The sequence below is a fragment of the Asparagus officinalis genome, chromosome 7, assembly GCF_001876935.1.
Source record: "Asparagus officinalis chromosome 7, Aspof.V1, whole genome shotgun sequence".
Lineage (NCBI taxonomy): Eukaryota > Viridiplantae > Streptophyta > Magnoliopsida > Asparagales > Asparagaceae > Asparagus > Asparagus officinalis.
The window spans coordinates 60,591,995-60,605,535 of record NC_033800.1 but is presented as its reverse complement, the minus strand read 5'-3'; the positions used below and the strand labels follow the sequence as shown (position 1 = coordinate 60,605,535).

Genomic DNA, 13,541 nt, shown 5'->3' with positions numbered 1-13,541 from the left:
TTGCTACTGAAGCTCGAGCCACTCGAATGTAATCACTTGCAATCTCTCATTCTTCACAATTTTCTCATCTCTCATAATCAACAGATATCAAATCTCGCATAAAAACTTACAACTTTACCTTTGAATTTATCCTAGGTTTCAAATTTGCAACCAGAATCACAAGATCAGTTGTCGGTGAGCCTACAAAAGATAATGCAGAAGCTAGCGAATGGTCACAATTGAACAGAAGGGTGTGTACCTTTATAACCAGGTTAAAATTAGACCTTATAAAAAAACAATTTGGGTTGATTGTTAGAAAAAAATATTTTTTTATTTTTTAATTAATTACAGATAGCCAACAACCTCAACATCATAGTATACGAAAGCCAATAAGGAGCCCTGCAAGATCAAGAACTTGTTAGAATTGTGAATTTGGAATTGAGAACCAAAACAAAGGTATGTTTTATTATATAAACTGAATTTTTTGATTTGATTGATCCATAATGTTGTTTGATGTTTAAGAAAAGCTCTCTCAGTTACAAATAGTGTAACAACCGTGAATTTTGATACGTATTTAAATAAATTTTTCTAGTATTTAAAATAATATATTATATTTTATTAATACTTTTCTTAATTTCTGGAATTTTCTGAGTTTTCAAAATAAAAAAATAATAAAATATATAGTCTTGTATTTTTAATTCTGCTAAATATTAATTTTCGGTTTAGTGATTTTTATATATAATCATTTGGTGATTAATATTATTAATGACTTTGTTATTATTGATGTAAACTTGAGTATAGTACATTAGTATATAAATATTAATAAAAAGATTTTTAGTTGATTATTAATTATTAATATAATTCAGATATTATATGAAATTTCGAATTTATTTTTCCCTCTCTTATTTTTCCTCTAATTTGAATTTGAATTCCTTCCAATTTTCCCCAATCAATCCCCTAATCACTCCCCATCTTTTTTGATTTCCTTCCTAAACCAACCCTCCAATCAAGTACATGTCTCTCTCTCTCTCTCCTCCTCTAAAATAGCCAGCTAAAGAAAATCCTAACCCTACCCTATAAACATTGGGGTTGTGGGTTTGTGACTAAGAGTTGTGCTTAATTGAGTTCTCACCTTATTTTGAGAACAATCAATTGTTATATTTGTGCTTATTGTGAGAATCACTTTGTAATACACTTGTACACCGAGTGAGGAGTGTGTGGTGAGAGTCGGGGATCGTCCCAAGGGGAGTGGCGTCGGTTGACGTGCCTAGAGAGAGGTTGTAACCGAGCACTTGAGGGAGACACGGCTAGGTCCAACACTTAGTGGGTGTAGAGTGTGATTGCAAGAGTGTGAGTTGTAGAGTTTTCGGTTAGCTAGAAAACCGAGTGTGTAGAAGAAGTTCCGGCTTCCAAACCGGATTGTGTTAGTGGATTTCTCCCCGGGAGTGGGGAGCGGAGACGTAGGACGGAAGGTCCGAACTCCGTGATCATATTGCTTGTTTGAGTGTGCTTTGGCGTTCATTCATTTTTATGTTCATATCTTATATCGCCATTGTCATTAGCTCATTATCTATATCATCCACTATCTAGTTCATATTGTTTACCCTTGTGTTAGTTTATATATCCTTGCATATATATTTCATCATATAGGATATATCTTATTGTTCATATTGCTTATCCTAGCTTACATATATTGTTGTATTTCATACTTGCTAGGATAACTTATTAATTAGTTTTAATTGGTATTTAATCGGATTAGATTAGCATAAGACCCTAATCACCCCCCCCTCTAGGGTCTAACATAGATGACTCTCACAATGTTTGTTTAGCTCGATTTTGAGCAACAGCATGTAGAACCCCGTAATTTTTATATAAATATATGTGAATTATTAGTAAATAAATAATTCTTTTATGATAAATAGCTTGAGGTCATTGATGTACATAATAACAAGTTATTTGAGATGATATGAGAGTATGGGTGTAGAGTTTTGTGCGTTGGTTTTGCAAATAAGCAAAACATGCACAAAAAACTGAATTTTTCTAGATCAGTCGACACATCAGTCGACTGACTGTATCGGTCGACACATCAGTCGACTGATACTCTGATTTCCAGTTTTTTAGGTTTCGGGTCTGCTTTGATTTGGTTCGGGTTTGGGTCGGGTTTAACTGTTCGTATATTTCCCCTCTCACCCGAAATCTCCCCTCTCACCTTCAGACCTGAGAAAACCCTAGCCCCCTCTCCCCTATCTCAAATCCTAGTCTTGTTCTTGGTGATTTGGGGAAGAACTTGGAGGATTTTCGGCGAAATCTTCACATTACAGCAAGGGGATCCTCACTCTCTCAGATCCAGGAATTGTCCATCATCCAGAGGCGAGTAACATCTCACTCAACTCTGTCCCTTTTGTTTTACACGAATTTATTGAGTTTAATGAGTTTTGATTTAGCCAAAAACGTATTTTTAGTACAAAGAACAAATCTTTATGGCATATGAGGTGAGGTATTGAGCATCTCAGTTTATAAAAAGACCAACAATGTTTTACTAAAGGGATCTAGATCTGAAAAACGTTTGACAAGAGTTATTTCATGATTTATTGATTTCAAAACGTATTAAACATGTTTTTATGTGTTTAAGGATTTTTGATAAATGTTTATATGTGATCTTTCTTTCCAGTTTAGTGCAAATATGTTGATATCAGTATTTTTCATGCTTGGGATTGATGGAGATGAGTTTGGATCAAAGTTTAGGTGAAAAATAACCTGTGCAGAATCTCTGCAGTCAATCGGTCGACTGATCAGTCGACCGACGGGCTGAAATTTTCAGTCATCAGTCGACTGATCAGTCGACTGACGGGCTGATTGTGTTTTCTCAGCTTCTCAGTCGACATATCAGTCGACTGGTGAGCTGAGGCTGTGCTGCCTGAGCCTTATCGGTCGACATATGAGTCGACTGATGTCATCAGTCGGCACATCAGTCGACTGATGAGCTGTTTTACAGATTTTTGATCTGTTTGAGTTGCTTTTCGGGGTCTCCTCGATAACCTGACCCTAGTTTACCATGTTAATGACTTATCTGTATATGTGGGTTGACTTTTGACACAAGTTTAGACATGTACACCGAGATGCGTGTGAGTTTAGATTATGTATATCTGTCCGCATATGCTTTTCACAGTCACACAGTCCTCGTGTTGGACTATAATCCATACAAGTCCTCGTGTTGGACTATAATCCATTTCAGTCCTCGTGTTGGACATTTGACATTCCTTATTCCATGTGTTTGGAAACCACAGTATTTAGTTCCTGTGTCGGACATATTTCTTAACCCTGTATATGACTTTCTCACAAGAGTTTATGACATGACACTTATGTAGATTATAACGTGACATACATGTAAGTAATAACATGATGCTCATGTAAGCTATGACATGGCACTGTACTTATGCTCTGAGATTAGTTGTGTTTCTTTTATTATTGTTCCTGTACTAGAACCTCGGGTTTGGTGTTTAGGGATTTACAATTTGAGATACAAGGTATATACATGAGGGTTTCCTTGTTTGGATTATTTCGCTCGACGTACCTATGCTCGTGTTGTAAATTTCTAAATACTAAAATCCTCTTTAGTAAGATCAATGATTTTAGATCTATTATGTATTAACTGTATTTTCTTATACAACGAGCCCTGTTCCCTTGGGGTTGGTTGTGATGTTGCTCGCTAGCGCTTTGACGCTCGTTGTCCCTCCCCCTTTCAGGTAACGAGCCAGGAGCCCGGAGGGTCGCACTTTTCTTATGCAACGAGCCCTGTTTCCTTGGGGTTGGTTGTGATGTTACTCGCTAGCGCTTTGACGCTCGTTGTCCCTCCCCCTTTCAGCTAACGAGCCAGGAGCCCGAAGAGTCACAGGTTGATGGCGATGCATTTTAGCTTCAGCCGTCTATTTACTTAGATATATTTACTTTTGGAGTTCCACAGTAGACTTTTTGTTTAGGTATTTGAGAGTCTTATTCTAGAAGTTGTAAAGGCGGTGTGCCTTATTTCCTCTTGTCAGACATTTGTATTTGAGACTTGTTGAGTATTCCAGTTATCTATTCAGATATTGACTATGTATTTCTGTATGTTGGATGATGAGATATTAATGTGATCACTATCACTTCATCAGTATGTCTTATATTATCTTTTGCCTGTTTTGTACCCACACCAGTTGTTGACTCTACTAGACAGATGTTAATTGTGATGGTGAAACATGTTATTGCACGGTGTGGTGCATAGCAGGTTTGACATTCTTGGTTTCACCTTGGACTGCAGCCTTGTGTGAACCCAGGGGCTCATGCGCACAGCTTGATCCCGCCCCCGTGTGATCTCGTCGACGTCGCCGCCCATACTCAATTGGTCGCTCCTCCCGTCCATCACGGCTTGCATGACGCGTCCTCTGAAGAGCCGACCGTATCTTTTTTATCATTCGAAGGAACATGTTCCTCGGCTCCTGCTCGGTAGTCGTGCGCAATGCGTCATGTGCCATTCCGGAAAGCTCTTCGAGCTCTTGTACCTATAAAATAAAAACCGAAAGAAAATTATTATCAAGTGGATGGTGAGAAAATAAAACTCAGAAAATAATTGTATATTTTTCTTATACACTTACCAACTCTCTCTCGACTGGGCCTCTTGGTATGTACTCCTTCGGGGCTTTGTTTTCCTGAAATATCCACCGGCGAGTAATCCCCCAATACCACCGTAGGTACACACCTAGGTCAGGTGCATCAGCCCTCTCCATCACTACCTGTTCCTCCCTTAAAACCCACCTATGGATGTAATTTTGGCGAATTATTTGCCAATTAGCACGATGTGCACCTTTTCTTGGATCTCTCTCTATTCTCTCCACAGGCGCTGGAATATGTTGCCGTAGTCCAAATTGTCGAAGCACACGGTCAGGCAAGTGCATTTCGACAATCTCAAAGCATATAAGGGGGACGCGAGCACGCCATACATCCTCACCTTCTCGGCAAATATCCGGTAGTGACTCCAACACTAGCTCGTAGGGCATCCATTTGACCTATAAAGAAGATATTATGAGATATTGAATGAATATATTTAGATATTGGTAACAATTGGTCGCATAATTGAATATATTTAGATATTATAATTTTTATACCTGTTCATCCTCCATCTGATCAAGCTCATTTCTGTAAAAGTTTTCATGCCCCTTTGGAGAGGTTTGCCAAGATCTGGACACATTCCATCTATTTTATATACAACGGGTTAGTATATATTGAAATAAAGCACTAAAATTACATGCATCTTAATAATACCTGCAGCCTAACGGAATATGCCCATCGAGAGCGCGGGCCTCCCTCAAATCAGGTGTTCCCATATGCAATCGCTCCCATGACCATATCTGCAGCAAAGTGAGGCAGCCCTTCAATTCTTTATTTTGTACGAGTGCTATTTTCGTCATCTCTCTATACAAGTAGGCTAACACTGCACTCCCCCAAGATAACTCTCCACACTCTTCTAGGTCCCCAAGAAGCGGTAACCATCTCACGTGCACGGAATCCTTAGTGGAATCCGGAAACAGAATAGTACCGATCATATGTAAAATATATGCACGGGCATAGCGCTTAATGATCTCATCAGTCGCATCGATCGGTACATTCTGAAAGTTATTCCTTAACCATTCGAGTTTGATCTTTCCCCCCTTCATTGTAGGAGTGTGACCCAACAATTCTTCACACGTAGTGCCATAGTGGAAGTCATCGGTGCCCGTCACTGCATCACCATCTACTCTGAGGCCAAGTATAACCCCAACATCCTGTAAGGTAATCGTCGCCTCTCCTTGGCGCAGATGGAAAGTATTTGTCTCGGGCCTCCATCGTTCAACCAATGCCGTCAAAAGTGCCCAATCAAGTCTTACCCATTTAATTTGTGAACACTCAAAAAAGCCGGCTTGACGCACATAATATTGTATCTGTGGATCCGTCAACTCCCAGCTAGAATGTGCACGGGTATGATCGACAATAGTAATACTCGGGGCCTGCATGTAGTAAACAGTGCAAATGTTCAGTAACAATCAACTACATTGAAATTTATATATAATTGAAAATAATAAAATTGCACTTTACCTCCCCAGCGTCTATCTTCGCGGATCGGTGGCGCTCTTGGTCATAAAGAACATCACGTGTCAATGGACCCGCCTCCATAACTGAAATATCTGCACATATAACGATGATACATTAATTGATCTATAATTGAGTTAGAAAAAAATTGATTTTACTATAAGCATTGATTTATAAGCATTGTTTGACTATAAGCATTGATTTTACTATAAGCATTGATTTACAAATGTATAAAATTGTACCCATTAATTGCTATCTATTTGGATTGGTCGGGCAATGAGATCTTCTATGCCCGGCTTGTCTGCAATATCCACATCTATTTTTTTTCGGAGCTCCTTCCCGGCCTTCATCCATAGTACCTTTTAAGCGTACTGATCGTGGGCGTCCGGCTTGTCTCTTATAGCTTGGAGGCACCACATGCGGCCCGTTATAGTGTGGCCAATAACGACTATCATGTACGGGGTGGAAACACTGCTTATATGCCTCTCTATAGTTGCTTGATTGATACCACTCAGAAGCGTATGTGTAATACGAAATATTTGCACCCCCCGATTGCTTGGACGTAACCGCTATGACATGTGGACAAGGCAATTTTTGCAATTCTGGTATGTTACAGGTGCATGTGCAATGTGCACCTCCCAAATTGACGGTGTAATTGTGACCATGTTTGTCTGTAACCTCCCATTCATCTACAGCAAATCTAACAATCTTCGTGCCTCTCGCCTGCTTAACTCGAGCCTCTAAAATCGCCTCATTTTTTGGTGTCAAGAACGAGGCCCACATTGCTCCATCCTCTCGCCGCTTGACAAAATAGTAATTGAGCCTATAAAATGTCCTCGCAACCAACGCCTGTATGGGCATTGCCCGAGCCCCCTTAAGTACCCCGTTGAAGCTTTCAGAACAATTGGTTGTCATCATGCAGAACCGATTCCCTCCATCTTTACTAAGTGCCCACCGGTCGACGTAATCACTGCCCAGACTTCTCTCAATCCAATCATGTGCAGCTTGAGATGTTGCCTTGATTTGATCGCGTATCCGATCATACACATATGTTTCCGGCGTACAACCCGCTTGCCACAGAAGGTTTTGTAAATGAATCTGACTAAAGCTCTTTTTGAAGTTAGCTCTAATGTGTCGTAAGCAATAGCGATGATGGTGATGAGAGCCAAATCTCCTCCACAATGCTTTTGGAATACCTTTCATCCTATCAGATATGAAAGTAATTTTTCTAGGAGGCAACACATTAAAAATATATAATTGAATGCAAGAAAAAAACCACTCCCAATTTTCACTGTTCTCGACCTCCACAACGGCGAAGGCCAAAGGAAATAAGCCACCATCTGCATCAACTCCTGTAGCAACAAGCAGTACACCCTTGTATTTACCGTATAAGTGTGTGCCATCAATGCTAAGAATAGGCCGACAAAATTTAAACCCCTCAATCGAAGGCCCAAATACCCAAAAAACAGAGGTGAATTGATGAACTCCCGGATCGATCTCTTTGGTTATGAGTTTGTATTCAGATCCAGGATTACTTCTTTTGATCGCATCAAGATATTGAGCTAGTGTCGCGTAAGACTTGTCCCAATCACCAAATATTTTTATCATCGCAATTCTCCTTGCATTCCATGCTTTAATATATGAGATTTTAATGAACTTGGTATCAAGCACTTTCTCAATTATATTATCGGGCGTTAGATCAAGCTTCTTCCTTAATTTTGGCATAATCAACCGCGCTATGTAAGAGGCAGATGCACCACTGTGATCTTGCTCTAATATTGGATTGACACATGTGTGAACACCGCAGTATTCACTGATCCTAAATTGAAAATTGTGTTTCTTTCCTGCAAATGCATATAACTTCCAAGGACATGAGTAATCAGCTTCATTTCCCTCGGTCAGACCTGTTCTTTGTGTGTTCATAAAACATATTGCATCATAACTTGTGCGATTGCTTTTAACTTGCTTGAACTTAAAATTCTTTTCGAAAGAGTATTCACGAATAGCATCAACCAACTGGTCCTTAGTCTCGAATAAATCACCAACTTTAAAGGGGGCGTCATCATCTCCTCTACGAATTGAACTTTCACCGATACACATATCTTTTACTGCGGAAGAACGAATCCACTCATCATCTTCAAACTCGTCGGGGGGTGGTTCTTCGTACTCAACATAGTCATTATTAACGTAAGCCTCATCAGGCCATTCCGGATTATCTTCGACATCTTGGGTAACAAATTGCATGCTATCAACTTCATTATCCGAGTCATTGCTTATTTCATCCTCTTCAATTGTTGCCCCACTTAACCTCCCCATATTTCCATAAGAGACTTCGTTATTCATGACATTTGACGTTTCACCGAATTGAGCCCGCTCCATTTCACTTGAAGAAGAAAGAAACCCATCGGAATAAACTCCCATATCTAACATGCGTGAGAATTCTCCTGGAGGTTTGAATATTTGGCACGAATTATGTGGCAACTTTTCAATAAACAATTCTATCGTTTGTTGCGACATACCCAATTTAAACATAATACTCATATGATAATCGTTCGAGATCTCCACTGCGGATATTCTATCAATAGCTATGGGCCAATTGCATATAATTTTCAATCGGTATTCTCGTGGGTCAATTTCTGTAACTCGGTGTAATTCCATAACCAAGTCGTAGTAACTATATGATTCCGAGATCATTAATGGTGTCGTTACCCCTCCGACATACATTGGCATATTATTCATCCCATAATTAATTTGTCCACCATAAGAACAAGCAATAAAAATCATATTGCTCAACCTATTCAAAAAAAAATTATATCATTTAAATATAAAAAATTAAATTAATATGCAAATAATCTCACATAATTTCAACCAAAAACCCTAATTCCCAAATTGTAAATCCTAAACCCTAAAATTCAACAATTGAACATTCTATGCCCTAAAAGTTAATTACATTAATAACAATCATCATACAAACGAATTTCAGCGATAAAACCCACTAAATTCATTTATGAATGAAAACCCTAGAAATTTATTTTTAAGAAAAAATCCTAGATTTTTACATGTTAAAAGAGGAGAGGAGTAGAAGAAATTACCTAAATCAGTTTAGATAACCTTTGATTTGAATTTCGGCCGAAGAAACCTCAGATCTGAGGCTTGGTTTCGTGAGAACGTGGACGGAAGAGAGAAGAGGGAGGCGGAGAAAGAAATGGAATAAGGGTTCGGTGGCTTCGGTGGGTTCGGTGGCTTTTATATGGGCCCAGAAAGTAGTCGGGTTTCCCAACCCCGACTACTTTTGGCCTGGGCAAAATGGGCTTCGAATTGGTCGGGGTTGACAACCCCGACCATTTCGTCCCTGATTGAGCCCAGCGGTTGCTGGGCTCTGCTAAATGGTTGGGGTTGGGAACCCCGACCAATTCGAAATAGGTCTATTACGAATTGGTCGGGGTTCCCAACCCCGACCATTTAGTTAACCTCTTAGCGGACGATAGACTAAACAGTCGGGGTTGGCAACCCCGACTGTTTACGAAGCCGATTAAAAAAAAAATCGACCCGCTTTCTCGCCACGACGCTGACGTGGCGAGAAAACGGGTCGATTTCGGTAAATAAAACATGATACAGTCGATTTTGCTAATAAAAATTCAAAATGTGGCTACAGTGAAAATTTGTTCTTTCATATAGTCTATATGGCATTTTGATAGGGGGAGCTATTCCCTATACTTGTTTTATACTCACTCATACAAATTGATAGGGGAGCTTTCGCTCTCTCTTTTCTTGTTATTTTCCCCTTTTTGATGTTGTTAAAGGGGGAGAAATATTGTGAGTATACATTTTCTTGTTTATATGCATGTGAATTATAATTTATATATTTATTTTTATTCATGCATATATCTTTTTTGTAAATTATTTGTCATCATCAAAAAGAGGGAGATTGTTGGCCTTTTTGTTTTGATGATGATTTAACAAATAATTTACATCTAATATTGTTTATCTAGTGTTTGTATTTTGTTATTTATTGTAGACAAATAATAAGTTGGAGGATGGATGGATTGTGCCATAATGATCATATCAAATGAAGGTTGGTGAAATAGTGGAGTGAAACCTTGCTATCAAGTTAAGGATCCAATTACAAGCTTCATTCAAGTTTACCAAGTTGAGCTACAATGAAGATCAAGATCAAGCTTGGGTAACATTAGTTTAGGTTTATACACAATTTAGCTTTGGTTTCCATGTATATATAGTTTCATATATACATACATATTTTGGTTTCCAAGTTTTATAAATATGAATTTACATCTTTCACATTTATTGTTTTGGTTTTTCATGTTTAAATATGAAACAATTGAATATAATTAGAAAATACATTTTTGTTTCATGTTTATATGCTTACATATGATTTCATCAATATTAATTTTATTTAGTTCAATGAAATCATGTTTGCTGTTTTGAAAGTTTGCAAAACAAGTATTTTTGTGAAAATATTGGTTTCTTTGTATATGGACTTAATAATAATGATATACACCTTCTATTAAGTCTATATATTCATTTTGTAATGTTTCAAAACATAATTAATATAAAATGTCAAAACTCATGTGTTTACATTTTCATGTTTTGGACTATTTTGCAAAATGATGATATTTTACCTTTGGGAAGTCCTTTTAGAAAACCAGTTTTTGTAGCATGTGTATTATCATGCCTACAATAATTTCTCAAAGTTTTATATTTTTCTGAATTTATTTGATATTTTTAAACCCAGTTTAAAGTTGAGTTTTTCTGTGCACTTCAGGTCTGTGCATGTCTAGTCGACTCATAAGTCGACTCACGAAGTGCAGCGTATTTATGATTTTTCTTCTGCTGAGTTGACTCATATAAGCCGACTCATTAGTCGACTCATAAGTTGACTCATGAGTCGACTCATAAGTCGACTTATGAGAGAGCCATTGCATAGTAACGGCTAATATATATATATATATATATATGTATGTATATATATATATATATATGTATGTATGTATTTGTTTTGATATTTAACAGTAACAGTTAGTTTTCTGATTTGTTTGTTTATGAGTTTTTGGTCTTTTCCTTAGGGTTTTTGCTGAAGTTTTGAGTGGGTATAAATACCCTATTGCCTTCAGCTCTTCTTTGATCCAAGAAAATGTTTTAATCAAGGTTAACAAGGGTTTAAGTTTGTTTAAAGGTGTTTAAAGCCTTGTTTCAACGTTTCGGTTTTGTGAAGATAATTTCACAAGAGGAAGAAGAGATCATCCTTTGGTGTTTGAGCTTCAACTCATCTCTCTCTCTCTCTTGATCTATAGAGAAGTTTTCCTAAACTTATTCTAGCTATTTATTATTTTGTTTCTAATTTCCATAAGCTAGATTTATATTGAGTTTAGTTAAATTGTTTTTATTGAATCTCTTTGTTCACACACAATCTATTGAGCTTATAGTATTTACATTCATAGTATAATTTGGGTTGTGGGGTTTGTGACTTAGAGTGTGAGCTTACATTGAGTTCTCACCTTGTATTAGAGAACAAACACTTTGTTATTGTGCTTAATTGTGTAGATCATTTTGTAATACACTTATACAACGACAGGAGTGTGTGGTGAGGACGTAGTCGATACCGAGAGGAGTGGCGTCGGTGGCACAGTGAGAGGTGATAATTTCGAGCACTTGAGGGAGGCGATACGTGAGGACCAACACTTGAGGTTGTAACTTGTGTATGTACATTGTGAGGATTTTTAAGAGTTGTCGGTTGACTTGATAACCGAGTGTGTAGAGTTTTCGGTTAGCTAGAAAACCTAGTGTGTAGAGAAGTTTCGGCTTTCAAACCGGGTTGTATAGTGGATTCTTCCCAGGAGCGGGGAGCGGGGACGTAGGACGGAACGTCCGAACCTCGTGAACATATTGTGTGTTTGAGTTTGCATTGGCGCACATTTTCTTATGTTCATATCTTATATCGCCATTGCCTATTGCTTGTTGTTAATCTTGTCCACTATCTTGTTTTTCTTATGTTCATATCTTATATCGCCATTGCCTATTGCTTGTTGTTAATCTTGTCCACTATCTTGTTTAGTTTGTTTCTCCCTTGTGATAGTTTATACTTGTCCACTATCTTGTTTAGTTTGTTTCTCCCTTGTGATAGTTTATATATCCTTGCATATACCATATATATATCCCATTGCTAGGATATATCATCTTGTGCATATTGCATATTCTTGCTTATAATTAGTTGTATATCTATCTTGCAAGAATATATTTATTAATAGGTTTTAATTGGCATAAAATCGGATTAGATTAGCATAAACCCTATTCACCCTCCCTCTAGGGTTCTTTCATAGTGACCTTAGGGTCCAACATTCAGTACTTAGTTGAGAAGATCATGTAGAAGGACCCGTAAATGGCTTCAACTCTTGACTTCTTCATCTTTTAGTCTACTCAGTGCTTTGTAGAATAGCTAAAATTCTTCCGATACTGCATTTATCGCTTGACCATTGTCGAGATCTTGAACTGAAGCTGGTATTTCATGAACCGATATTGAATTGATTATCAATGCATCGGCCTTCATAAGAACATAGTTTTTACTCGTATGTTGACTGAAATCTATACAGTTTAATCTCTTAAGGTGTTGGAGCATGGAGAATCAATTTATACTCATATACTCATCAGAGTGTTCGGGAAATAGTTTAACCTCGTATACCCGTTGGGAGGTTCAAGGAGATGCAGTTTATACTCATATACTCATCGAAGTATCCTGGTCTCTTTTTTATTGGTAGAGATGAATCCGATCCTAGTGAGGAAGAATTTTATATTATATTTCCTGGTCTCTTTTTTGTTGGTAGAAATGAACCCGATGCCGGAAAGGAAGAATTTTATATTATATCTCCTGGTCTCTTTTTTGTTGGTAGAGATGAACCCGATGATAAAGAGGAAGAATTTTATATTATATCTCCTGCTGCAAAAGAAACTTAAAGTAGGATCTCTACTTTGAGAATCTGAAGAGTGAAACTAAGAGTGGGATCTTCACTCCGAGAACCGAGAATATTTAGATAACCCTAACTATTAAAAGGTTTGATTACCCAATCTGAAAGTGAATTTCTCATTTATCGAGATGAAATTTTGATTTAAGCCCTAACTGTTTAAAAGTTTGACCATACGGTAATTTTGAAATGACCCTAAGTATAGAAAGTTTTGATCGAACAATTTGTGGACCTCTCGTTCATGGAAGGAATCGAGACAGGATTTTGGTTTTGATCCTAATTGTTTAAAGGTTTGACCGAGTGGGGAATGTGTGGAAACCTTTTATTTATTGAGAGGTGATTCCAATTTTGGTCCTAACTGTTTAAATGTTTGACCGAATAGGGGTTTGAGATGATCATAACTGTTAAAAGGTTTGATCGTTCAATTTGTGAACCTCTCGTTCATAGAAAGAATCGAGAGGAGATTTTGGCTTTGGCCCTAAC

General features: G+C 37.7%; 2 protein-coding genes across 2 annotated transcripts in view; both read right to left on the bottom strand.

The window, feature by feature from the left end:
• Nucleotides 1-6,413, bottom strand: part of LOC109847221 (serine/threonine-protein phosphatase 7 long form homolog) — a 22,290-nt gene extending 15,877 nt beyond the window's left edge. Inside the window, exons 1-6 of the mRNA XM_020416463.1 lie at nucleotides 6,324-6,413; nucleotides 6,088-6,176; nucleotides 5,278-5,999; nucleotides 5,121-5,208; nucleotides 4,611-5,021; nucleotides 4,354-4,517 (exon numbers count right to left, since the gene is read on the bottom strand). Of these exons, the coding sequence (XP_020272052.1) occupies nucleotides 4,354-4,517; nucleotides 4,611-5,021; nucleotides 5,121-5,208; nucleotides 5,278-5,999; nucleotides 6,088-6,176; nucleotides 6,324-6,327 (1,478 nt within the window). The 5' untranslated portion in view covers nucleotides 6,328-6,413. The remainder of the gene's footprint in view (nucleotides 1-4,353; nucleotides 4,518-4,610; nucleotides 5,022-5,120; nucleotides 5,209-5,277; nucleotides 6,000-6,087; nucleotides 6,177-6,323) is intronic.
• On the bottom strand, nucleotides 6,334-8,502 carry LOC109847220. The gene is made up of 2 exons (XM_020416462.1): nucleotides 7,358-8,502; nucleotides 6,334-7,285 (listed from the first exon to the last, which is right to left on the bottom strand). The coding sequence occupies exons 1-2, from the start codon at nucleotides 8,500-8,502 to the stop codon at nucleotides 6,334-6,336; spliced, it is 2,097 nt and encodes a 698-aa protein (XP_020272051.1).

Excerpts from the sequence above, each read along its gene's own strand:
- LOC109847220 (XM_020416462.1), bottom strand. The coding sequence starts at position 8,502 with ATGGGAGTTTATTCCGATGGGTTTCTTTCTTCTTCAAGTGAAATGGAG. Across the intron at positions 7,286-7,357 it reads AACAGTGAAAATTGGGAGTG|GATGAAAGGTATTCCAAAAG; the intron begins GTTTTTTTCTTG and ends CATATCTGATAG.